Below are 24373 nucleotides of genomic sequence, written 5' to 3' on the forward strand. Positions count from 1 at the left end.
GCCAAGCTATTGGAGAGGTTGGTTAAGGCGGGGGGTCTTCGAGAATGCCCCAGAGATGGATCGCTACAATAGAGGCTGTGAGCTGGAGAGTCACCCAGGGTGGTGATTAAGTTCCAGGAGAAGGAAAAGATTCTGAGGTGGACAAAGGAAACTCCAGACTCTAGCTGGAAGGGGAATGGGATCTGGGTTTGCCAAACTGGCCAAACGACAGGCAGGGTTTTACAAGGTTACGGCAGTGCTTTCAGAGCAAGCTCCGGTGTGGGGTGTTGCCCGGCCAAACTCTGGGTGACTTCGAAGGGCAGTGAACATTACTTTATGACAACTTCGTCAAGGAACATGGGATGGAGGTGGGCTAATGTAGAGACATTTCCTGTTGTATGACTTTTTATGTATGCACTAGCTTTGTAATTGATGTTGTTTTTTTGCACACGCTGGTTTTGCATTGGTTTGGGTTGAAGAGGGGATGATACAGAATTTTGGGTTGTACGCTCCTGCAGGAGCAAGGGGGGGGGGGGGGGAGAAAGAGGACGAGAGAGAGAGACGAGAGAGATGAGAGAGAGGAGAGAGAGGAAGAAGAGATAGGGAGGGAGAAGAGAGAGAGAGGAGAGAAAGAGAGAAAGATGATGAAAGAGAGAAAGAGGAGAGATGAGAGAGGAGAGAGATGAGAAAGAGATGAGGAAAGAGAGAGACGAGAGAGAGAGAGAGGAAAGAGGAGACGAGAGAAAGAGCAGAGGCTCCAGGCCGAGTTTGGATTAGTGTCCTTGGGAAGACTGTGGGGCAGTTGTGGAGGGCCAGTGTATGAGTACGGGTAAAGGAGAGTAGGATGCTGGCCCACCAGTTGAGGAAGCAGGCAGCGGCAAGTGACATTGGTAGGGTGAGGGACAAGGGGAGTAAGGTGGTGATGCATGCAGAGGGGGTGAATGGAGCATTTGAGGCCTTCGTGGGAGGACTCTATGAGTTTGAAGCCCCCATTAGGGGATGCGGCAGTTCCAGGATGGTTGGAATTGCCTCGGTGGAGGGAGAAAGAGGGTGTGGGGGCTGGATGGCATGGGCGCAGGCACGGAAGGCCCCGGTGCCCGTACGGGTTCCCAATTGACTTTTATAAAACATTTGGTGCAGAGCAGGGGGCCATTGGTGAGGACGTATAATGAGGCGAGGTAGAGGGGGGTGGGGGACTTCCCTTACGTTGTTTGTAAGCTTCCATCTCCCTGATTTTAAATAGAGATTAAGGACCCGGAGCAGTGTGGGTCGTACAGCCAGATATCGCTGCTGAACGTTGATGCTGTTGACGAAGGTGTGAGCTTGCGAATTGCGGTGGGGCGGGGGGTGATGGGAAGTAACCAGGCGGGATTGTGATGGGAAGGAAGTTGTTGGGCAAACGTGCAGAGGCCACTTCATATAATTCTGATGCTGGAGTGTAGAAGCAGTGGTGGCAATGGACACGGAAGGAATGCTTTGGATTGGGTGATGTGGGCGTATTTGTTGGGAGGTGCTGGGGCAGTTTGGGCAGGGATTTGTGGATTGGGTCCTGCTGCAAGATCGGCGATGGCGAGCGTTCGGACGAACCTGATGAGTTTGGCGTACTTTGGGTACATTGGTGGCCGGCTCCCCTGTGCTTTTCGCCTTGGCAATAGAGCCGTTGGCAATGATGCTCAGGGCATTGAGGGTTAAATTGAACATTTGGATTGGATTTATTTTATTGTCATGTATACAAGAGGTACAGTGAAAAGATTATCCTGCGTACAGTCCAGACAGCTCACTCCATACATGAAAAAAAGTTTGTACGGTATAAGGAAGCAGCACGGTATCAGTGGTTAGCACTGTTGCTTCAGTGCTAGGGTCCCGGGTTCGATTCCTGGCTTGGGTCACTGTCTGGGTGGAGGCTGCAACGTTCTCCCCATGTCTGCGTGGGTTTCCTCCACAAGTCCCAAAAGACGTATTCAGTAAATTGGACATTTTGAACTCTCCCTCAAGTGTACCCGAACAGGCGCCGGAGTGTGGCTACTAGGTGCTTTTCACAGTAACTTCATTGCAGTGTTAATGTATGCCTACTTGTGACATTGGATTGGATAGGTTTATTGTCATGTGTAGGGGGTTCAGTGTAAAGTATTGTTCTGCCTGCAGCTCAGACAGATCATTCCGTACATGAAAAGAAAATACATACCAGAGCAAACATAAAATGCACAATGTAAATACATAGACATGGCTTCGAGTGAAGTTGTACTCCTTTATTGTTAACAGCCACTGCTGGTGAATACATATAATGAGCGAGGGAGAACTTTATTAAAGAAAGTAAGGATCCAGAGCAGTGTGGGTATCGCTGCTGAACTTTGATGCAAGCTGTTGATGAAGGTGCTAGCTCAGCAGCTCCACATCAAAGTTCAGCAGCGATATCTGGCTGTACGACCAACACTGCTCAGGGTCCTCATCTCTCTTTTGATAAAATCCCCCCCCCCCCCCGCCTCATTATATGTCAATTAATAAATATTATTATAAAGAGATGAAGGAAGAGGAACAGTGCGAGAGAGCTCGCAGAGAGTCGCCACGCTCCGGCACCATCTTGCAGTTTCATCTGACAGTACCTTTAAGAAATGGATGTTTAAGAAATGTACCTTTAAGAAATGGGTGTTTATCAGTGATGTCAGAGTATGGGTGGAGCTGGGCTGTCTGTCAGCTTTTTACTTTTGTCTTAGGCTGTTTGCTGCAGGATGTGTTTTAGTTTTGTTTCAGTGTTGGAGCTGAAGCCAGATAGCGGTTGTACCGTTGATCTCTCTGCCATGATAAGACTACCTCTTGATCATTTGGTGAATTCAGAATGATAAATGTTCCCAATAGCGAATGTCAACCTGATGTGCTTCTGTTAAAAGTGTTTCCTTTGTCTTCTGGATATTGTTTGGGGAGTTATTAAGGATTACTTAGTGTGTATTCTTTGGGGGCTGTATTTGAATTAGTGGTTGCAAAGTTGTTCACTGTATGTTTTAAAGGGTTAACTCGAGTTCATTGAATAAACATTGTTTTGCTTTAAAAAATACTTTTTCCATTTCTGCCTGTACCACACCTGTAGAGTGGGCCGTGTGATCCCCATACCACAATCTATTAACGTTGTGGGTCAGGTGAACTCCATGATACACTCTGGGGTTCTCTAAAACTCTGGCCCATAACACATGATAAAGAGCAAGGTGTTAGATCAATCGATCAATGCCAGAGGGTAAGAGAAGGTTTAGGGCAGTTGCTGTTCAGGGTAGTGGGGGCGAGTTTAGATATTTAGGAATTCAGGTGGCACGGAGCTGGGCACAGCTACACAAATTGAACTTGGCACAATTCTTGGAGGGAATGAAGGCAGATTTTTAAAGAGATGGGATGTGTTGCCGCTATCGCTGGCTGGGTGCTTGCAGACGATGAAATGATGGTGCTGCGCAGGTTTCTGTCATGTTCCAGAACCTCGCTATCTTTGTTCCCAAGTTCTTTTTCAGAAGGTTACGGCAACATTTGGGGATTCTGTGGGCAGGGAAGGTCCCACGGGGGGAGGTGGGTGTGCCTGGAGAGGAGGCTGTGGTTGCCGAATCTGATAAATTGCTATTGGGCGACGAATATTGCTATGGTGAGGAAATGGGCTGTGGAGGAGAGGTCGGTTTGGGGGTGGATGGAGGCAGCATCGTGCAGGGAAATGTGTTTGATTCTGCCAGGTATGCTCTGTGTTGGCACCTCTTCCATTCTCACCAGTCAGTTACTCCATGACCTCAGTGCTGGTAGTACAGGTGTGGAGCAGCAAGTGCAGGCAACATTTTTGGGTTGGAGGGCATGTCGTTTGTGCGCATCAATATATGCAACCATTGTGCTGACAGGGCGGATGAGAGGTTCCAGCAGTGGCGACAGGTGGGGTAGGGGGCAAATTTGCAGGGTCAGAGGAGCTGATGGAATTGTACGAGTTGCCCCAAGGGAATGGCTTTAGGTACCGTCCTTCCAGGCCTGCCACCTCCAGTATTGCAGAACAAGTTGTTGTTGGAGGACAAAATAGAGGAAGGGAGGTGGTGGTGGTATCTACAAGGGATTGATGGAGAGAGAGAGGGCAACCACTCGGTGGAGGAGATTAAACACAAGTGAGAGGAGCTGGCAGGGGAGGTGCAGGCCAAGACATACTGGCAGAATTCCTGAGTTTGAGAGCAGCACGATGGTGCAGTGGTTAACACTGCTGCCTCACAATGCCAAGAGCGGGCACAAGACAGGGCGCGGGAGAGATTCGGAGATGGGGCAGTTTTAGATGGGTTGGTATTTCCAGAGGTGAATCAGGAGTGAGGCAGGCATTGGAGGTGCCATTGGGGTGGCAGGAGATAAACGGCGTTTTTGGTACAGTTGATGCCCCCTTTCCTGGATATGTATAATGAATCGGCGCGGGGAGATTGCCAGCCACACTTGCACAAGCTTCTATTTTTTTGATCCCCAAAAAAAGGTTACAGGCCCGACAGAGTGTGGATCATACAGGCCCTGTTGAATACAGATGTGAGGTTTTGGCTAGGTGTGTGGAGAGGCGGTTGGAAAGGTGTGTACTGGATGTGGTCTCGGGAGAGCCAGATGGGGTTTGTAAGGGGTGGCAGCTGTCAAGCACATCAGTAGGCTGTTGACGTGGTGATGACCCAGTCCACGGGTTGAGCGCGGAGGTTATCCTATCAATGGATGAAGAGAAGGTCTTTGACCGGGTAGAATGGAGGTACTTGTTCGAGATCCTGAGGAGGTTTGGGTTTGGACCATGGGCGCCGTTGCTGTATGCTTCCCCCATGGTGAGTATGAGAACGAAGGGAATGAATTTGGGGGTACTGCAGGATGTATAGAAGGGATAAGGCAGGGACACCCATTGTCCATTGAGCCTTTAGTCTTGGGCCACTTGAATACCCAGATACAGAAACCTTATCTTGGCCCCACTTGAATGACAGGGGAAGGGCATTGTCAGGGAGACAGGGAACATAGGGTGTCACTATATGCTGATGATTTGTTATACATTTCAAATCTTTTGGAATGCATGGGGAAAATAATGGATATACCAGGGAAGTTGGATGCATTTTCCGGATATGCACTGAACGTGGCAAAAAGGTGAATGCCGAGGAGGAGGAGTGCGAATCTGGGAGCCCTGCAAGTGGGCCAAGATAAGGTTTCAGTATCTGGGTATTCAGGTGGCCCATGACTGGGCCACAATGCATGAATGGAACCTGCTCCCGATTTCCCCCAGGTAGGTACACCAGTGTCCCGTCGTGGTGTCATCTCTTAACCAGTTGATGTGGCACTTTGGTATAAGGAGCCTATCGCTGGGTTTTCCTGGAGGTGGAGGATATGCGAGAGGGATGGGAGAGGGGACCAGCGAATCACGCTCACAAGGTTGGGTGTGCATAAAGTTGAGTGTTTTCTGGTTAGTGGTTTTCAAGACTCTTGTCAGAAATAGTGGGGTTGAGGATGGCGGCATGCCCTTTGGTGCCGATCTTTGGTGTTTCAGACCTGCTGGAGGGGAACAGGGCCAAAGTGGTAGCCTTTGCCTCTCTTCTGACCTAGCAATGGATCTTAGTGAGTTGAAGGGCTGCAGTGCCACCGAGGGTCACGGCTGGGCAAAATCAAGTTTGCTCTCAGGGTCTCGGAAGAGGAGTGAGGTGTAAGACGGAGGCACTTTGTCTTTACTTAATGATCTCTTTGTTGCCAGCGGGTAGGGGGAAGTGGATGTTGGGTCGTTTAAGTGAGAAAAAGGGGAAATTGACCAACTGTTTGAAATGTGTTGTTATTCGGTTTGTTGTTTGCGTGCTATTGATTGTGTTTGGAATGAAATAGGTTTTTAAAAAGAAACCATGGTGACACAGTTAACACTGCTGCCTTGGCACCAAGGACCCGGGTTCGAACCCGGCCCTGGGTCACTGCCCATGTGGAGTTTGCACATTCTCCCCGTGGGTCTCACCCCCACAACCCAAAGATGTGCAGGGTAGGTGGATTACCCACACTAAATTGCTGGAGTTCAGGAGGTTGAGGGTAGTGCAGTACTGAGGAAGGTACCAAAGTCACAAGAGTGGACCTGCAGGCATGAAGGTGGTTTGAAGTGTGTCTACTTCAATGCGAGGAGCATCAGGAATAAGGTTGGTGAGCTTGAAGCATGGACTGGTACCTGGGACTACGGCGTTGTGGCCATTACGGAGACGTGGGTAGAACAGGGGCAGGAATGGTTGTTGGAGGTTCCGGGGTTTAGATGTTTTAGTAAGATTATTAAAGGTGGTAAAAGAGGTGGAGAAGTAGCATTGTTAATCAAGGATAGTATAATGGCTGCAGAAAGGCAGTTTGAGGAGGATCTGTCTCCTGAGGTAGTGTGAGCTGAAGTTAGAAATAGGAAAGGAGCGGTCACTTTGTTAAGATTTTCTATGGCCCCAAACAGTAACAGAGATGTGAAGGAAAAGATTGCAATGCAGATTTTGGATAGGTGCGGTAGTCACAGGGTAGCTGTCATGGGTGACTTTAACTTCCAAATACTGACTGGAACTATAATTCGAATAGTTGGATGGGGCTGCTCTTATCCAGTGTACACAGGAGGGTTTCCCCTCACAATATGTGGATAGACCGACAAGAGGCGGGGCCACATTGGATTTGGTACTGGGTAATGAACCAGGCCAAGTGTTAGATTTGGTTGTGGAGAGCACTTTGGAGATAGTGACCACAATTCGGTGACTTTCACAATAGCAATGGAGGGGGATCGGAACATACGGCAGGGCAAGGTTAAGAACTGGGGAAGAGTAGTTACGATGCGATTAGGCAAGAATTGGGGAGCATAAGATGGAAACAGGAACTATCAGGGATAGGCTTAAACTACCCAGCCTTCAGAACAGTGACCACAACACCACACAACCCTGCCGGGGCAATCTCTGCAAGACGTGCCAGATCATCGACATGGATATCACCATTACACGTGAGAAAACCACTCACCATGTACGCGGTACATACTCGTGCGACTCAGCCAACATTGTCTACCTCATACGCTGCAGGAAAGGGTGTCCCGAAGCGTGGTACATTGGCGAGACCATGCAGACGCTGTGACAACAAATGAACGGACATCGCGCGACAATCACCAGGCAGGAATGTTCCCTTCCAGTCGTGGAACACTTCAGCAGTCAAGGGCATTCACCATCTGATCTCCGGGTAAGTGTTCTCCAAGGCAGCCTTCAGGACACACAGACAACGCAGAATCGCCGAGCAGAAGCTTATAGCCAAGTTCCGCACACACGAGTCCTGCCTCAACCGGGACCTGGGAATCATGTCGCATTACATTCATCCCCCACCATCTGGCCTGGGCTTGCGAAATCCTACCAACTGTCCTGGCTAGAGACAATTCACACCTCTTTAACCTGGGGTTACCCCTCTATCTGGATCTGTAAAGACTGAATTTCCTACTAATGCTCGCATTCTAAGCATTGTCTGGCATCTCTGACTTTGTCTATATAAATGTTTCTGGAACATACCTCTTCATTCACCTGAGGAAGGAGCAGTGCTCCGAAAGCTAGTGTTTGAAACAAACATGTTGGACTGTAACCTGGTGTTGTAAGACTTCTTACTGTGCTCACCCCAGCCCAACGCCGGCATCTCCACATTACAGGAATAGTGCCAGAAGACTGGAGAGAGGCGAATGTTGACCCCTTGTTCAAGAAAGGGAATAAGTATAACCCTGGGAATTATAGGCAGTTAGTCTCACTTCGGTCATAGGTAAATTATTGGAAAGGGTCGTGAGGGATAGGATTTATGATCATTTGGAAAGATACTGCTTAATCCAGGATAGTCAACATGGATTTGTGAGGGGCAAGTCTTGCCTCACAAGTATGACTGTATTCTTTGAGGAGGTAACTAAGTACATAGATGAAGGTAGAGCAGTTGATGTTGTATGCATGGATTTTAGTAAAGCGTTTGATAAGGTTCCCCATGGTCGGCTCATGCAGAAAGTATGGAGGCATGGCACAGAGGGAAATTTGGCCGATTGGATCAGTAACTGGCTTTCACATAGAAGACAGAGGGTGGTGGGAGATGGTAAATTTTCATTCTGGAGCTCAGTCACCAGCGGTGTACCACAGGGATCAGTGCTGGGTCCTCTGCTATTTGTGATTTTATCAATGACTTGGATGATGGAGTTGAAGGTTGGGTTAGTAAATTTGCTGATGACACCAATATTGGTGGAGTAGTGGATAATGTGGAGGGCTGTTGTAGGCTGCAAAGAGACATTGATAGGATGCAGAGCTGGGCTGAAAAGTGGCAGATAGAGTTTAACCCTGATAAGGGTGAGGTGATTCATTTTGGTTGGACAAATTTGAATGCGGATTACAGGGTTAACGGCAGGTTCTGAAGAATGTGGAGGAGCAGAGAGATCTTGGGGTTCATGTCCATAGATCTCTGAAAGTTGCCACTCAAGTGGATAGAGCCGTGAAGAAGGCTTATAGTGTGTTCGCATTTATTAACAGGGGGATTGAGTTTAAGAGCTGTGAGGTTATGCTGCAACTGTACAAGACCTTGGTTAGACCACATTTGGAGTATTGTGAGCTGTTCTGGTCACCTCATCATAGGAAGGATGTGGAAGCATTGGAAAGGGTGCAAAGGAGATTTACCAGGATGCTGCTTGGATTGGAGGGTAGGCCTTATGAGGAAGGTTGAGGGAGCGAGGGTTTCTCTCACTGGAGCGAAGGAGGATGAGAGGTGACTTAATTGAGGTGTATAAGATGATGAGAGGGATAGATAGAGTGGATGTTAAGCAACTTTTTCCTCGGGTGGATGTAGCTGTTACAAGGGGGCATAACTATAAGATTCAGGGTGGGAGATATAGGAGGGATGTCAGAGGTAGGTTCTTTCCTTAGAGTGGTTAGGGTCTGGAATGGACTGCCTGCTGTGATAGTGGAGTCGGACACTTTAGGAACTTTCAAATAGTTATTAGATAGGTATATGGAGTGCACTAGAATGATTGGGAGTAGGATCTTCGTTTCAGACTAGCTCGGCACAACATCGTGGGCCGAAGGGCCTGTACAGTGCTGTACTGTTTTATGTTCTAATTGGAAAAGAAATTAATTGGGTACTCTAAATTTAGATTTAAAAAAACACTCCAAACCCCTCGATTATATTCCAGTCTGTAACTCACTCCCGGGTATCTGTTATTCTATATATAAACCACCCCGAACCCCTCGATTAGATTCCAGTCTGGAACACACTCCCAGGTACCTGTTATTCTATATATAAACCACCCCGAACCCCTCGATTAGATTCCAGTCTGTAACTCACTCCCGGGTATCTGTTATTCTATATATAAACCACCCCGAACCCCTCGATTAGATTCCAGTCTGTAACTCACTCCCCGGTATCTGTTATTCTATATATAAACCACCCCGAACCCCTCGATTAGATTCCAGTCTGTAACTCACTCCCGGGTATCTGTTATTCTATATATAAACCACCCCAAACCCCTCGATTAGATTCCAGTCTGTAACTCACTCCCGGGTATCTGTTATTCTATATATAAACCACCCCGAACCCCTCGATTAGATTCCAGCCTGTAACTCACTCCCGGGTATCTGTTATTGTACTTCTAAACCACCCCTAACCCCTCGATTAGATTCCGGTCTGTAACTCACTCCCGGGTATCTGTTATTCTATATATAAACCACCCCGAGCCCCTCGATTATATTCCAGTCTGTAACTCACTCCTGAGTATCTGTTATTCTATATATAAACCACCCCGAACCCCTCGATTAGACTCCAGTCTGTAACTCACTCCCGGGTATCTGTTATTCTATATATAAACCACCCCAAAACCCCTCGATTAGATTCCAGTCTGTAACTCACTCCCGGGTACCTGTTATTCTATATATAAACCACCCCGAACCCTTCGATTAGATTTCAGTAACTTACTCCCGGGTATCTGTCCTTGCATCCAGAGGGCAGGAGGTTATATGTGCGTGTGTATTTGTGAGTCCTGACCTTTTTGGTGGGCGGCTGGTTCCGATGATCCCTCTCCCCGTTGTGCCGGTTCTGCTCCCGCTCAGGGCTCTCCGCCCTCCTCAGCCCTTCGCATGGCGAGCTCTGTCTGTTCTCCTCGGGTTTCCGCTTTTCCAGCCGTTTCCTCTGGTTGTCGACTCGCTCAGGGGGCTTCGGCATCGTGTCTTTCTGGGGAAGAAACAACGAGGGTGTTAGTGGATTACGGGCAGGGATGCATGGCGCTGTCTCCTTTCACTTCCTCACTCCCTGCCATCAAACATTTTTTTTCCCCCATTTATAATGTTTACTATTCACCAAATGAATGGCACTGTGAAGATTGTCAGAAATGGAAAGCTTGGTGCCGGTTATGGTTTGGCCATTGACCATCAGAGGCCCATTCGGAGTTGCGAACTTGTTGCTGGGGATAGTGGCTATTTTCAGCCCTGGGGGACTGTGTTTCAGCAGACTGAAAGGCAGCACAAATTAAACTCTCCCGAGCTGAGAATGCTTCCAATCTAAAAACGGGCCTTCCTCTTCCTACCGGTGTCCTGCCATCAGCATGCAAATCCGTGGACTGTAACTGCTCGGTGTCTTATTGGGGGGGGGGGGTTCTGTGTCTCATGGCTTGGGGGGGGGGGGGGGGGGGGGACTCCAGAAAATTCTGCCCTCTCACCCCGAGAAAAAGGAACAGCATTCGGCCCCTCAAACCTTCTCCGCCTCTATCCCGTTCTCCGCCTCTATCCCGCTCTCCCCATAGCCCTGTATCAATCCCAAACTAACCCCACGGCCCCACTCTCCCCATAGCCCTGTATCAATCCACAAACTAATCCCACTGCCCCGCTCTCTCCCCCATAGCCCTATATCAATCCCCAAACTAATCCCACTGCCCCGCTCTCTCCCCATAGCCCTATATCAAGCCCAAACTAATCCCACTGCCCTGCTCTCTCCCCATAGCCCTGTATCAATCCCACTGCCCCACTCTCTCCCCAAAGCCCTGTATCAATCCCAAACTAATCCCACTGCCCCACTCTCTCCCCATATCCCTGTATCAATCCCCAAACTAATCCCACTGCCCCACTCACTCCCCATAGCCCTGTATCAATACCAAACTAATCCCACTGCCCCACTCTCTCCCCATAGCCCTGTATCAATCCCCAAACTAATCCCACTGCCCCGCTCTCCCCATAGCCCTGTATCCATCCCAAACTAATCCCACTGCCCCGCTCTCTCCCCATAGCCCTGTATCCATCCCAAACTAATCCCAGTGCCCCGCTCTCTCCCCATAGCCCTGTATCAATCCCCAGACTAATGCCACTGCCCCACTCTCTCCACATAGCCCGGTATCAATCCCAAAATAATCCCACTGCCCCACTCTCTCCACATAGCCCTGTATCAACCCCAAACTAATCCCACTGCCCCGCTCTCTCCCCATAGCCCTGTATCAATCCCCAAACTAATCCCACTGCCCAGCTCTCTCCCCATAGCCCTGTATCAATCCCCAAACTAATCCCAATGCCCAGTTCTCTCCCCATAGCCCTGTATCAATCCCCAAACTAATCCCACTGCCCCGCTCTCCCCATAGCCCTGTATCAATCCCAAACTAATCCCACTGCCCCGCTCTCTCCCCATAGCCCTGTATCAATCCAAAACTAATCCCACTGCTTCACTCTCTCCCCATAGCCCTGGGTCAATCCCCAAACTAATCCCACTGCCCCACTCTCCCCATAGCCCTGTATCAATCCCCAAACTAATCCCACTGCCCCGCTCTCTCCCCATAGCCCTGTATCAATCCCAAACTAATCCCACTGCCCCGCTCTCTCCCCATAGCCTTATATCAATCCAAAACTAATCCCACTGCCCCACTCTCTCCCCATAGCCCTGGATCAGTCCCCAAACTAATCCCACTGCCCCGCTATCCCCATAGCCCTGTATCAAGCCCAAACTAATCCCACTGCCCCGCTCTCTCCCCATAGCCCTGTATCAACCCCAAACTAATCCCATTGCCCCGCCCTCTCCCCCTAGCCCTGTATCAATCCCAAACTAATCCCATTGCCCCGCTCTCTCCCCATAGCCCTGTATCAATCCCCAAACTAATCCCACTGCCCCGCTCTCTCCCCATAGCCCTGTATCAATCCCCAAACTAATCCCACTGCCCCGCTCTCTCCCCATAGCCTTGTATCAATCCCAAACTAATCCCACTGCCCCGCTCTCCCCATAGCCCTGTATCAATCCCCAAACTAATCCCACTGCCGCACTCTCTCCCCATAGCCCTGTATCAATCCAAAACTAATCCCACTGCCCCGCTCTCTCCCCATAGCCTTGTATCAATCCCAAACTAATCCCACTGCCCCTCTCTCTCCCCATAGCCCTGTATCAATCCCAAACTAATCCCACTGCCCCTCTCTCTCCCCATAGCCCTGTATCAATCCCAAACTAATCCCACTGCCCCGCTCTCTCCCCATAGCCTTGTATCAATCCCAAACTAATCGAGGAGAGCTTTTCCAAGCTGGGCCGGAGGGGGACGGGTGACTTTGCCAAGCTGGGCCAGAGGGTGATGGGTGACTTTGCCAAGCTGGGCCAGAGGGAGATGGGTGATTTTGCCATTCTGGGCCAGAGGGGGATGAGTGACTTTGCCAAGCTGGGCCGGAGGTCACGGGCGACTTTGCCAAGCTGGGACGGAGGGGGACGGGCGACTTTGCCAAGCTGGGACGGAGGGGGACGGGCGACTTTGCCAAGCTGGGACGGAGGGGGACGGGCGACTTTGCCAAGCTGGGCCGGAGGGGACGAGTGACTTTGCCAAGCTGGGACGGAGTGGACGGGTGACTTTGCCAAGCTGGGACGGAGGGAGATGGGTGACTTTGCCAAGCTGGGCCAGAGGGGGACGGGTGACGTTGCCAAGCTGGGCCGGAAGGGGACGGGTGACTTTGCCAAGCTGGGCCGGAGGGAGATGGGTGACTTTGCCAAGCTGGGCTGGATGAGTTTGCCAAGCTGGGACGGAGGGGACGGGTGACTTTGCCAAGTTGGGACGGAGTGGACAGGTGACTTTGCCAAGCTGGGCCAGAGGGGGACGGGTGACTTTGCCAAGCTGGGCCAGAGGGGGACGGGCGACTTTGCCAAGCTGGGACAGAGGGAGATGGGGGACTTTGCCAAGCTGGGCCGGAGGGAGATGGGGGACTTTGCCAAGCTGGGACGGAGGGAGATGGGGGACTTTTCCAAGCTGGGACGGAGGGGGACGGGCGACTTTGCCAAGCTGGGCCAGAGGGAGATGGGGGACTTTGCCAAGCTGGGACAGAGGGGGACGGTGACTTTGCCAAGCTGGGCCAGAGGGGGACGGGGGGACGGTGACTTTGCCAAGCTGGGCCAGAGGGGGACGGGGGGGACGGTGACTTTGCCAAGCTGGGCCAGAGGGGGACGGGGGGACGGTGACTTTGCCAAGCTGGGCCGGAGGGGGACGGGGGACTTTGCCAAGCTGGGCCAGAGGGAGATGGGTGACTTTGCCAAGCTGGGACGGAGGGGGACGGGCGACTTTGCCAAGCTGGGACGGAGGGGGACGGGTGACTTTGCCAAGCTGGGACGGAGGGAGATGGGGGACTTTGCCAAGCTGGGCCGGAGGGAGATGGGGGACTTTGCCAAGCTGGGACAGAGGGGGACAGGTGACTTTGCCAAGCAGGGCCGGAGTGGACGGGTGACTTTGCCAAGCTGGGACGAAGGGGACGGGTGACTTTGCCAAGCTGGGCCAGGGGGGGACGGGCGACTTTGCCAAGCTGGGCCAGAGGGAGATGGGTGACTTTGCCAAGCAGGGCCGGAGTGGACGGGTGACTTTGCCAAGCTGGGACGGAGGGGGACGGGCGACTTTGCCAAGCTGGGACGGAGGGGGACGGGCGACTTTGCCAAGCTGGGCCAGAGGGAGATGGGCGACTTTGCCAAGCTGGGCCGGAGGGAGATGGGCGACTTTGCCAAGCTGGGATGGAGGGAGATGGGTGACTTTGCCAAGCTGGGCCAGAGGGAGATGGGTGACTTTGCCAAGCTGGGCCGGAGGGAGATGGGTGACTTTGCCAAGCTGGGCCGGAGGGGGACGAGTGACTTTGCCAAGCTGGGCCGGATGAGTTTGCCAAGCTGGGCCGGAGGGGGACAAGTGACTTTGCCAAGCTGGGCCGGAGGGGGACGGGCGACTTTGCCAAGCTGGGCCGGAGGGGGACGGGCAACTTTGCCAAGCTGGGCCAGATTACTTTGCCAAGCTGGGCCGGAGGAGGACGGGTGACTTTGCCAAGCTGGGCCAGAGGGGGACGGGCGACTTTGCCAAGCTGGGACGGAGGGGGACGGGGGACTTTGCCAAGCTGGGACAGAGGGGGACAGTGGACTTTGCCAAGCTGGGCCAGAGGGGGACGGGTGACTTTGCCAAGCTGGGCCGGAGGGGGACGGGCGACTTTGCCAAGCTGGGACAGAGGGGGATGGGGGACTTTGCCAAGCTGGGCCAGAGGGGGACGGGTGACTTTGCCAAGCTGGGCCAGAGGGGGATGGGCGACTTTGCCAAGCTGGGATGGAGGGAGATGGGGGACTTTGCCAAGCTGGGCCGGAGGGAGATGGGTGACCTTGCCAAGCTGGGATGGAGGGGGGCGGGCGACTTTGCCAAGCTGGGCCAGAGGGAGATGGGCGACTTTGCCAAGCTGGGATGGAGGGGGACGGGCGACTTTGCAAAGCTGGGCCGGAGGGGGACGGGCGACTTTGCCAAGCTGGGCCTGTGGGTGTGAAACTGACGCTGCCATTCATGCTGCGGCACGGTCAGAAGCTGCAGGCAGAGCTGGGATAAACGACTGGACAGCCAGGTGACTCCCGGCCGGAAAGGACTCTCAGTCCCAGGACCGCCGGAAGCATTTCCATCGCTCCTTCTCTTCTCGCAGATTGGGAAATGCCATCTCACACACGTGCCCAGGGTGACTTTTGTTGGGGCCCTCAACTTCCTGCCCACGTTGCTGCATTAGAAAGATGAGCGCCAAACACAATTTCACTGATGAGGAAAGGTTCAATTTGGATGCAGTGGAGTTGAGAAGAGGGAGAGGCGACTCGATCGGAGCCTTTATGATCCTGAGGGGGTATCGACAGGGTGGATGTGGAGAGGATGTTTCCTCTAGTGGGTGAATCTGCAACCAGTGGCTCACTGTTTAAAAATAAGGGGTCGCTCATTTAAGACTGAGATGTGGAGAAATATTTTCTCTCAAGAAAGCGGCAAGTCTCCGGAACTTTCTTTTCCAAAAAGGAGGTGAAGCAGAGTCTTTGCATATGTGTACAGCAGAGTTTGATAAGGGAGTGATTGTTGGTGGATGGAAGTTTATCAGTGGGGTAGGCTTTGAGATTACAGCAAAGGGGGAGCAAACTGGAGGGGCCCCTCCTGCTTCGCATGTGTAGGTGATGCATGGCTGTGTAGCATTGTAACCTGCAGGACAGCAATGGAGCTGTGGGGTATGCCCGGCAATCTGGATGGACCTGTGGCAGAAGGGAATTAACGCAGAAAGATGGCAAAGTGATAGGTTTTGGCAGGAAGGCGATAGAAGGTACAATCTTGAAGGAGCCGAGGCAACAGAGGGACCTGGAGCTAAGTGTGCATCAACCACTGAAGGGGACAGAACAGGTTGAAACAGCTGCTAATGAAGTAGCCAGTATCCTGGGTTTGTAAACAGAAGGAAGGACTGTGAGACAAACCCGCATAAAATAATTGTCACAGTGCAAAAGACACCGGACCATTTGGCCCATCGCATCTGCACCGCCATTCATTGAGATCTTAACTGATCTGATCATCCACAACTCCCACTTTACTGCGTGATCATAGAATTACGACAGTGCAAAGGGAGGCCAGTCAACCGAGTCTGCACCGCTCTCTAACAGTGGAACGGGCAGCATGGTAGCACAATGGTTAGCACTGTGGCTTCACAGCACCTGGGTCACTGTCTGTGCGGAGTCTGCATGTTCTCCCCGTAGGTTTCCTCCCACAATCCAAAGATGTGCAGGTTAGGTGGATTGCCCTTGGTGTCCAGAAAGGTTAGGTCGGGTTACGGGGATAGGGGGGAAATGGGGCTTAAGTAGGGGCTCATCGAGTCCTGGCAAGGAGGCCCAAAGCCAACTAGTCACCAAGGGCTGTAGTGGTGAGGTTCCCCCGCTTCATGGACAGGGAGTGCGTCCTGAGGTGGGCCAAAAAAGAACGGAGCAGCAGGTGGGAGAATACGGAGATCCGAATCTACCAGGGCTGGAGTGCGGAGGTGGCCAAGAAGGGAGCTGGTTTCAATCGGGCTAAGGCAGTTCTCCATCAGAAGGGGGTGAAGTTCGGGATGCTGCAGCTAGCACGATTGTGGGTCACATTTCAGGATCGACACCACTACTTTGAGACGCCAGATGAGGCGTGGACCTTTATTCAGGCTGAAAAGTTGGACTTGAACTGAGGGTTTGCCGTGGGGAGGTGCTTATGGGGTTTACTGTGTTTTGGAATGTCCTGTCTTTGTTGGGTGCTGGGTGGGGTTGGGTGAATGGATTTGATACGAGGGCTGTGAGAGAGTGTGGGCGTCGGAGTTGGAGGGGCAGGGCCCCACGGAGTAAGAGGGGGGGTGGAGGCCCGGGGATGGGGAGTTGGGGTTAGGCCGCAAAAAGGGAGCTGCGCCAGATTGGGTGGAAAGCGTGGGCTTTTTCCCGCGCTAGGGAAGGAGACGGGGCGGGGGAAGGAGACGGGGCGGGGGAAGGGCGGTGCTGGAGAGGAGCGCACACTGATTGCCCGGGGGAGGTGGAGGGATTCTCACACTGGGAGATCGTTGGAATGGCGGGAGAGGCAAGGGTCAGCAGGAGTCAGCTGACTTACGGGAGTGCCAAGGGGGGGGAGCCAAATGGCTAGATGAGGATCAAGCTTTGGAGGGGGGTGGGGGGGGGGCTGGAACTGGGTTGCTGCTGCATTGGCCAAAGGGGAGCTGGAGGTAGGAGAGGGAGTCGGGGCGGGGGTCCGCCACCTGGGGGACTGGAGGGTGCGGGAGGCCCGGGCACGTGGTTGGCCTAAAAAAGGAGATGGCTAGTTGGTTGGGGGAGGGGCTGGTCGCTGGAAGCCCCCTGATCCGGCTGATAACTTGGAATGTGAGGGGCTTGAACTGGCCGGTCAAGAGGGCCCGGGTGTTCGCGCACTTAAAGGGACTGAAGGCAGACATGGTTATGCTCAAGGAGACGCATCTGAAGGTGGCAGATCAGGTTAGGCCGAGAAAAGGGGTGGGTTGTGCAGGTCTTTCACTCGATGCACTTAGATGCGAAGAATAGAGGGGTGGCGATTCTGGTGGGGAGTGTCGTTCGAGGCGCTAAACATCGTGGCGGATGTTTTTCATCATGAGTAGGGCACTAATCTCGAAAGTGGAGGGAAGGGAATATTCGGCCATAACCATCTCAGACCATGCCCTGCATTGGGTGGAGCTGGAGGAGGAGAGGGACCAGCGCCCGTTGTGGCGCCTCAATGTGGGGCTGTTGGCAGATGAGGTGGTGTGCGGGCGGATTCGGGGTGTATCGAAAGATACTTAGAGGCCAATGACAATGGGGGGGTGCAGGTGGGGGTAGTCTGGGAGGCGTTGAAAGCGGTGGTTAGGGGAGCTAATTTCCATTAGAGCCCATAGGGAGAAGAGAGAGAGGAGGGAGAGACTGGTGGGGGAGATATTAAGGGTGGACAGGAGCAATGCAGAGGCCCCCCGAGGAGGGGTTACTTAGGGAGCGACGGAACCTCCAAAATGAATTCGACTTACTGACTACGGGGAAAGCAGAGGCGCAGTGGAGAAAAGCACAAGGGGCATCATATGAGTATGGGGAGAAGGCGAGTCGGATGTTGGCACATCAGCTTCGTAAGAGGGAGGCGGCGAGGGAGATTGGTGGAGTTAGGGATAAAGGGGAGAACACGGTGCGGAGTGCACTGAAAATAAACGAGGTATTTAGGGACTTCTATGGGGATCTGTATAGGTCTGAGCCCCCGGTGGGGGAGGAGGGGATGCGACGATTCCTAGATCAGCTGAGGTTCCAGAGGGTGGAGGAGGAACAGGTGGTTGGGTTGGGGGCACCGATTGGGCTGGAGGAGCTGGTTCAAGGATTGGGGAGCATGAAGGCAGGGAAGGCTCCGGGGCCGGATGGGTTCCCGGTTGAAATTTACAGGAAGTACGTGGACCTGCTGGGCCCGTTGTTAGTGAGAACTTTTAATGAGGCGAGGGAGGAGGGGACCTTGCCCCCGACAATGTCCAGGGCACTGAATGCTTTGATTTTGAAGCGGGAAAGGACCCATTGCAATGTGGGTCGTATAGACTGATCTCGCTCCTCAATGTTGATGCTAAGTTGCTGGCGAAGGTTTTGGCCACGAGAATTGAGGGCTGTGTCCCGGGGGTGATTCATGAGGACCAGACGGGATTTGTGAAGGGTAGGTAGCTGAATACTAATGTGCGGAGGCTCCTCAATGTGATTATGATGCCCTCGGTGGAGGGGGAAGCGGAGGTAGTGGCGGCCATGGACGTGGAGAAGGCCTTCGATGGGGTGGAGTGGGAGTGGGAAGTGCTGCGGAGGTTTGGCTTCGGGGAAGGGTTCATAAGTTGGGTCAGGCTACTATACAAAGTCCCTGTGGAGAGTGTAGGTACGAACTGGCGGAGGTCAGAGTACTTTTGGTTGTACCGGGGGACGAGGCAGGGGTGTCTTTTGGGGGGGGGGGGGGGGGAGAAGAGGAGGAGAGAGGAGAGAGAGAGACACCAGGTGTCATTGTACGCAGATGACCTGTTATTATATGTTGCAGACCCAGTGGAGGGGATGGCAGAGGTCATGCGAATCCTTGGGGAGTTTGGTGACTTTTTGGGTTATAAACTCAACGTGGGGAAGAGCGAGCTCTTTGTGGTGCATCCAGGGGACCAGGAAAGGGGGAGAGACAAGCTTCCGCTGAAGAGGGCGGAAAGGAGCTTTCGGTACCTGGGGATCCAGGTAGCTAAGAGCTGGGGGGCCCTGCATCAGCTTAATTTGATGCGGCTAGTGGAGCAGATGGAGGAGGATTTTAAAAGATGGGATATGTTGCCACTCTCACTAGCGGGTAGGGTGCAGTCGATTAAAATGACGGTCCTTCCGAGGTTTCTCTTTGTGTTCCAGTGCCTTCCCATCTTGATCCCCAAGGCCTTTTTCAAACTGGTAAGCAGGAGCATCATGGGATTTGTGTGGGCAAATAAGACCCCGAGGGTGAAGAGGGTGTTTTTGGAGCGTACTAGGGACAGAGGGGGGCTGGCATTGCCGAACCTATGTGGCTATTATTGGGCAGCCAATGCGGCGATGATCCGTATGTGGGTAATGGAGGGAGAGGGGGCGGCATGGAAGAGGCTAGAGATGGCGTCCTGTGTGGGCACGAGTCTGAGGGCGCTGGTAACGACACCACTGCCGCTCCCGCCGACAAGGTACACCACGAGTCCGGTGGTGGCGGCGACTCTGAAGATCTGGGGGCAGTGGAGGCTACACAGGGGCGAGATGGGAGCCTCGATTTGGTCCCCGATTCGAGAGAACCATCAGTTTGCTCCGGGAAGGATGGATGGGGGGTTTCTGAGCTGACATCGGGCAGGGATCAAAGGAATGGGAGACCTGTTCATTGATGTGGCGTTTGCGAGCCTAGGGGCGCTGGAGGAGAAATTTCGGCTACCTCCAGGGAATGCTTTCAGATATATGCAGGTGAGGGCGTTTGTGAAACAACAGGTGAGGGAATTCCTGCTGCTTCCAGCATGCAGTATTCAGGACAGGGTGATCTCGGGGGTATGGGTTGGAGAGGGCACGGTCTCAGTGATGTACCAGGAGCTGCAAGAGGAGGAGGAGGCATCGGTGGAGGGGCTGAAGGGAAAATGGGGGGAGGAGCTCGGGGAGGAGATCGATGAGGGGTTGTGGGCTGATGCCCTGAGCAGGGTCAATTCTTCCTCCTCTTGCGCCAGGCTCAGCCTGATACAGTTGTTCACAGAGTGCATATGACAGGGGCGAGGATGAGTAGGTTTTTTGGGGTGGAGGACAGATGTGTGAGGTGCTCTGGGAGTCCAGCAAATCACACCCATATGTTCTGGACGTGCCTCTTGGGGTGGCGTTGGGGGTTAGGGTGGGGTGTTTCCCGATCAGTGTCCGTATTGTTATATGGAGGGGCTATTGTATTTTGGGGAAATCCCTATGTATAATCCTTGCGCGTTGTGTTCTTATGTTCTTGTTTCTTTCTTCTGTAGTGGGGGGGGGGTTTTGTTGAAAATCTACTGAAAACTTGAATAAATATATATATATTTTTAAAAACAGAGTAGACAGAGATAACAAGCTGAATGGTCCCTTTCAGTGCAGCAACTGTTCCCGAAGAGGCAGAACCAAGCTGAAAGCTTCACCCGGCTTTGGAAAACTGCAGTAATTGAGAATTTAACAAACACAAACTGGGGCCGGCACAGCTGTTAGCACTGCTGCCTCACACCGCTGACGATCCGGGTTCGATCCCATTCTGGGTCACTGTCCGTGTGGAGTTTGCACATTCTCCCCGTGTCTGCGTGGGTTTCGCCCCCACAACCCAAAGATATGCCACGCTAAATTGCCCCTTAATTGGGAAAAGGAAACAAACGCAAACTGATACACAATTTACGAATCTCAATTTGAAATGCGGCGAGAAGGCTGTTCATTGGTGTTTTGTAAATAAAGGAAACCCGCTTCACAACATTTAAAATGTTGATTATTGCGCAATTCTTTTGGTTTATTTTAATGATTGGCTTACGAATGGCACTGTTCCATTTGTACTATACAGCCTCAATTCAAACATCTGCAGCCACTTCTCAACAAGCTTCCCTTGTCTGTCTGGGGGTTGGGGGCAGTTTATTGAACAAGGCACAAGACAAAATGACACAAACAGGTCTCGAAACCAAGCTTCGGCCTTGCCCTTCACACCTCATGATTCACAGCTCGTTTTGAAACAACCACAATCATCGAGGTGTTGGACACAGAACACACTGGCTGACAATATTGGAATTGGCAGCAGGAAACCAGTCAGACACTCGAGTCCTGCTCCCCGTTCTACAAGACCGTATCTGATCTGATAGGAACCTCGAGCCCACGTTCCTGCCTGTACCCACCCACACCTTTCAGATCCCTCCTTGTTAATGGCTCTGCCTTAATAATGGTCACAGACTCTGCCTTTGCTTTGGAGGAAGATAACGCCTTAAATGAGCGACTTCTTACTTTTAAACAGTGACCCCGGTTCTAGATTCTCCCACAAGAATAAACATTCACATCTACCCTGTCCATATCCCTTCAGGATATGAAAGGTTTCGATTAGGTCACTGCTCACTCTTCTGAACTCTCAGCAGATACAAATCTAACCTCTCCAAAGACAACCCACAAAATTGTCTCAGCAGACAAGGCTGTTTGTTTGTGGGATTGGGTGGGAAGTTGTGAAGGAAAGCCGATTCTGGAGGCCAGGGGTCAGAGAGACGAGCAACGATAAGTGGCCGCATGGATGAGATATAACTGCACGCACCCGCCTCCAGCTGCCTACTGACTGGGGTGACGGGCGAGAGCGGGGAACGGGCGAGAGCGGGGAACGGGCGAGAGCGGGGAACGGGCGAGAGCGGGGAACGGGCGAGAGCGGGGAAAGGGCGAGAGCGGGGAAAGGGCGAGAGCGAGTGAGAGGGGAAAGGGAGAGACCGAGAGAGGGGAAAGGGAGAGACCGAGAGAGAGGGGAAAGGGAGAGACCGAGAGAGGGGAAAGGGAGAGACCGAGAGAGGGGAAAGGGAGAGACCGAGAGAGGGGAAAGGGAGAGACCGAGAGAGGGGAAAGGGAGAGACCGAGAGAGGGGAAAGGGAGAGACCGAGAGAGGGGAAAGGGAGAGACCGAGAGAGGGGAAAGGGAGAGCGAGAGAGACCGAGTGAGAGCGAGTGAGAGAGAGCGCGAGGGGAAAGAGAGAGAGAGCGCGAGGGGAAAGCGAGAAAGAGAGACCGAGAGTGGGGGAAAGCGAGAGAGAGAGACCGAGAGTGGGAAAAGCGAGAGAGAGACCGAGAGAGGGGAAAGCGTGAGAGAGAGAGAGAGACCGAGAGAGGGGAAAGCGTGAGAGAGAGACCGAGAGGGGGGGGGGGGGGGGAGAGAGAGAGAGTCCGAGAGAGAGAGAGAGGGGAGGAGAGAGTGAGAGAGAGAGAGAGAGAGAGAGAGAGAGAGAGAGAGAGGGGAAAGCGAGAGGGGGGAGAGAGAGTGAGAGTCCGAGAGAGGGGAAAGCGAGAGAGAGAGAGAGACCGAGAGAGGGGAGGGGAGAGAGAGTGAGCGAGAGAGGGGAAAGAGAGAGAGAGAGACCGAGAGAGAGAGCGACCGAGAGAGAGAGGAAATAAACCTTACACATCAACAGTATGCTTCACAAACTCAGGGTGGCTGGAAGGGTCTGGTTAATACGGCCAAGCAATGCTGCCACACGGCAACGGACGAGCACCTACGCGACTGCGTGGAGTCGGCCGACCGGGCCATATTCAAGAACGCAGGGGCCAACCTCGACACACACACACACACCGACCCACACACACCGACCCACACACACCGACCCACACACACCGACCCACACACACCGACCCACACACACCGACCCACACACACCGACCCACACACACCGACCCACACACACCGACCCACACACACCGACCCACACACACCGACCCACACACACCGACCCACACAACTGCGTGGCACAATTTGGCTCCAACTCCATCTACACGTTTGCTGATGACACAACCGTAGTGGGTCAGATCTCAAACAACAATGAGTCAGAGAACAGCAGAGAGACAGGGAGAACCTAGTGGCATGGTGCAATGACAATAATGTCTCCCTCAATGTCAGCAAAACTAAGGAGCTGGTCACCGACTTGAGGAAGCGAAGTTTCGTACACACTAATAGCTGTATCAACGGGGCGAAGTGAAGATGATTGACAGCTTCAAATTCCTAAGTGGAAACATCCCCAGCAATCTGTCCTAGTCCACCCATGTCAACACTACCACCAAGGAAGCACAACAGCGCCTATACTTCCTCAGGAAACTAAGGAAATTCGGCATGTCCACACTGACTCTTAGTATTTTTTTTTTACAGAGGCACCATAGAGAGCATCCTAATTGGCTGCATCACAGCTTGGTATGGCAACTGCTAGGCCCAAGACGGTAAGAAATGACAGCCCAGTCTATCACGAGAACCCGCCTCCCATCCACTGACTATCTACACTTCCCAATTATTTATTTATTTCTTTTTTTTAAAAATCGGCAGTGATCACAACACAGATCTGATTGCTTTTGTGGATTCAATTTTTTTTTTTTTTAAATGGGCGATGGCCATTCCTGAAGCACAAGACAAGTCACCCGCCCCACAACATCTAACCCGCCCCTCCTCACTTCCTAAATCACCGACACCCTCCCCTCAGGCAAACTGATCCATGCCTGGGAATGATGCCACAGCACTCCGAAATAATACTGCTTCCTCCAGCCAGGTACTCTCGCTCGCACTCTCATGGGGGAAAAAGACAGCCCATTTTTCCTCACAGCTTTTACTTCCTCGTCTCTTCCCCCCCCCCCCAAACCCCCGCCCTAGCCTTCTTGTGGGATCAGCTAATCGAGTTCCTGATTTACTTTCTGTTGTCACCCCTCAACTGTCCCCTTTTAAACAGTCGCTCACCAGCACAGAACGCGAACATTGTTAAAAAGAAATGCGTTGTCTCAGATTTTAACAGGACAAACACAAGAATGCACAAATTTCAAACAAACAATCAGCTGTGATCACTTGAGCATTAATGAACCCGAAGGGGCTGGTTTAGCACAGTGGGCTAAACAGCTGGCTTTTAATGCGGAACAATGCAAGCAGCGTGGGTTCAAATCCCGCACCGGCCTCCCCGAACAGGGGCCGGAATGTGGCGACTAGGGGCTTTTCACAGTAACTTCATTGAAGCCTCCTTGTGACGACAAGCGATGATTATAATACTTTTTTTTGGAAAGCAGACTTCTCAACCGGCGCTGGCACATTGAAAGTCTTGCCAAGTACAACCCCAGGCCGCTCTGCTGTTACACTCCTTTCAACTTGTACCATTTCATTCACATTGTGCTTCCTCCAAGCGCAGTGCATCATTTCACACCTCTCACCACCAAACTGCATCGGCCATGGATTTGTCCATTTCACCACTCGAAGTCCATTAACGCCACCTCCTCCCACGTGTGGTTAGCAACAGTTCTGCAAATCAGGTCACTGGCAAACTCTGAAAGTGTTCTTCTTTGGACCAGAGTTTGGGTCAATGGTATATCTAGACAAATTGCCCAAATGCTGTCCCCAGAGAGGGAGGAGGTGAAGGGGGGGGGGCTCTCTGTTCAAGGTCACTATCTTGAATTTACTTGCTGACTGAGCTTCCACA

At 52.4% G+C, this 24373-nt stretch overlaps 1 protein-coding gene across 1 annotated transcript in view; it reads right to left on the reverse strand.

Annotated features, from left to right (window-relative positions):
* Positions 1 to 9891: 9891 nt before the first annotated feature.
* Positions 9892 to 24373, reverse strand: part of LOC119954830 (autism susceptibility gene 2 protein homolog) — a 34802-nt gene continuing 20320 nt past the window's right edge. The window contains exon 2 of the mRNA XM_038780373.1: positions 9892 to 10158. Coding sequence (XP_038636301.1) covers positions 9892 to 10158 — 267 coding nt within the window. The remainder of the gene's footprint in view (positions 10159 to 24373) is intronic.

The sequence above is a fragment of the Scyliorhinus canicula genome, chromosome 20 (genome assembly GCF_902713615.1).
Source record: "Scyliorhinus canicula chromosome 20, sScyCan1.1, whole genome shotgun sequence".
Lineage (NCBI taxonomy): Eukaryota > Metazoa > Chordata > Chondrichthyes > Carcharhiniformes > Scyliorhinidae > Scyliorhinus > Scyliorhinus canicula.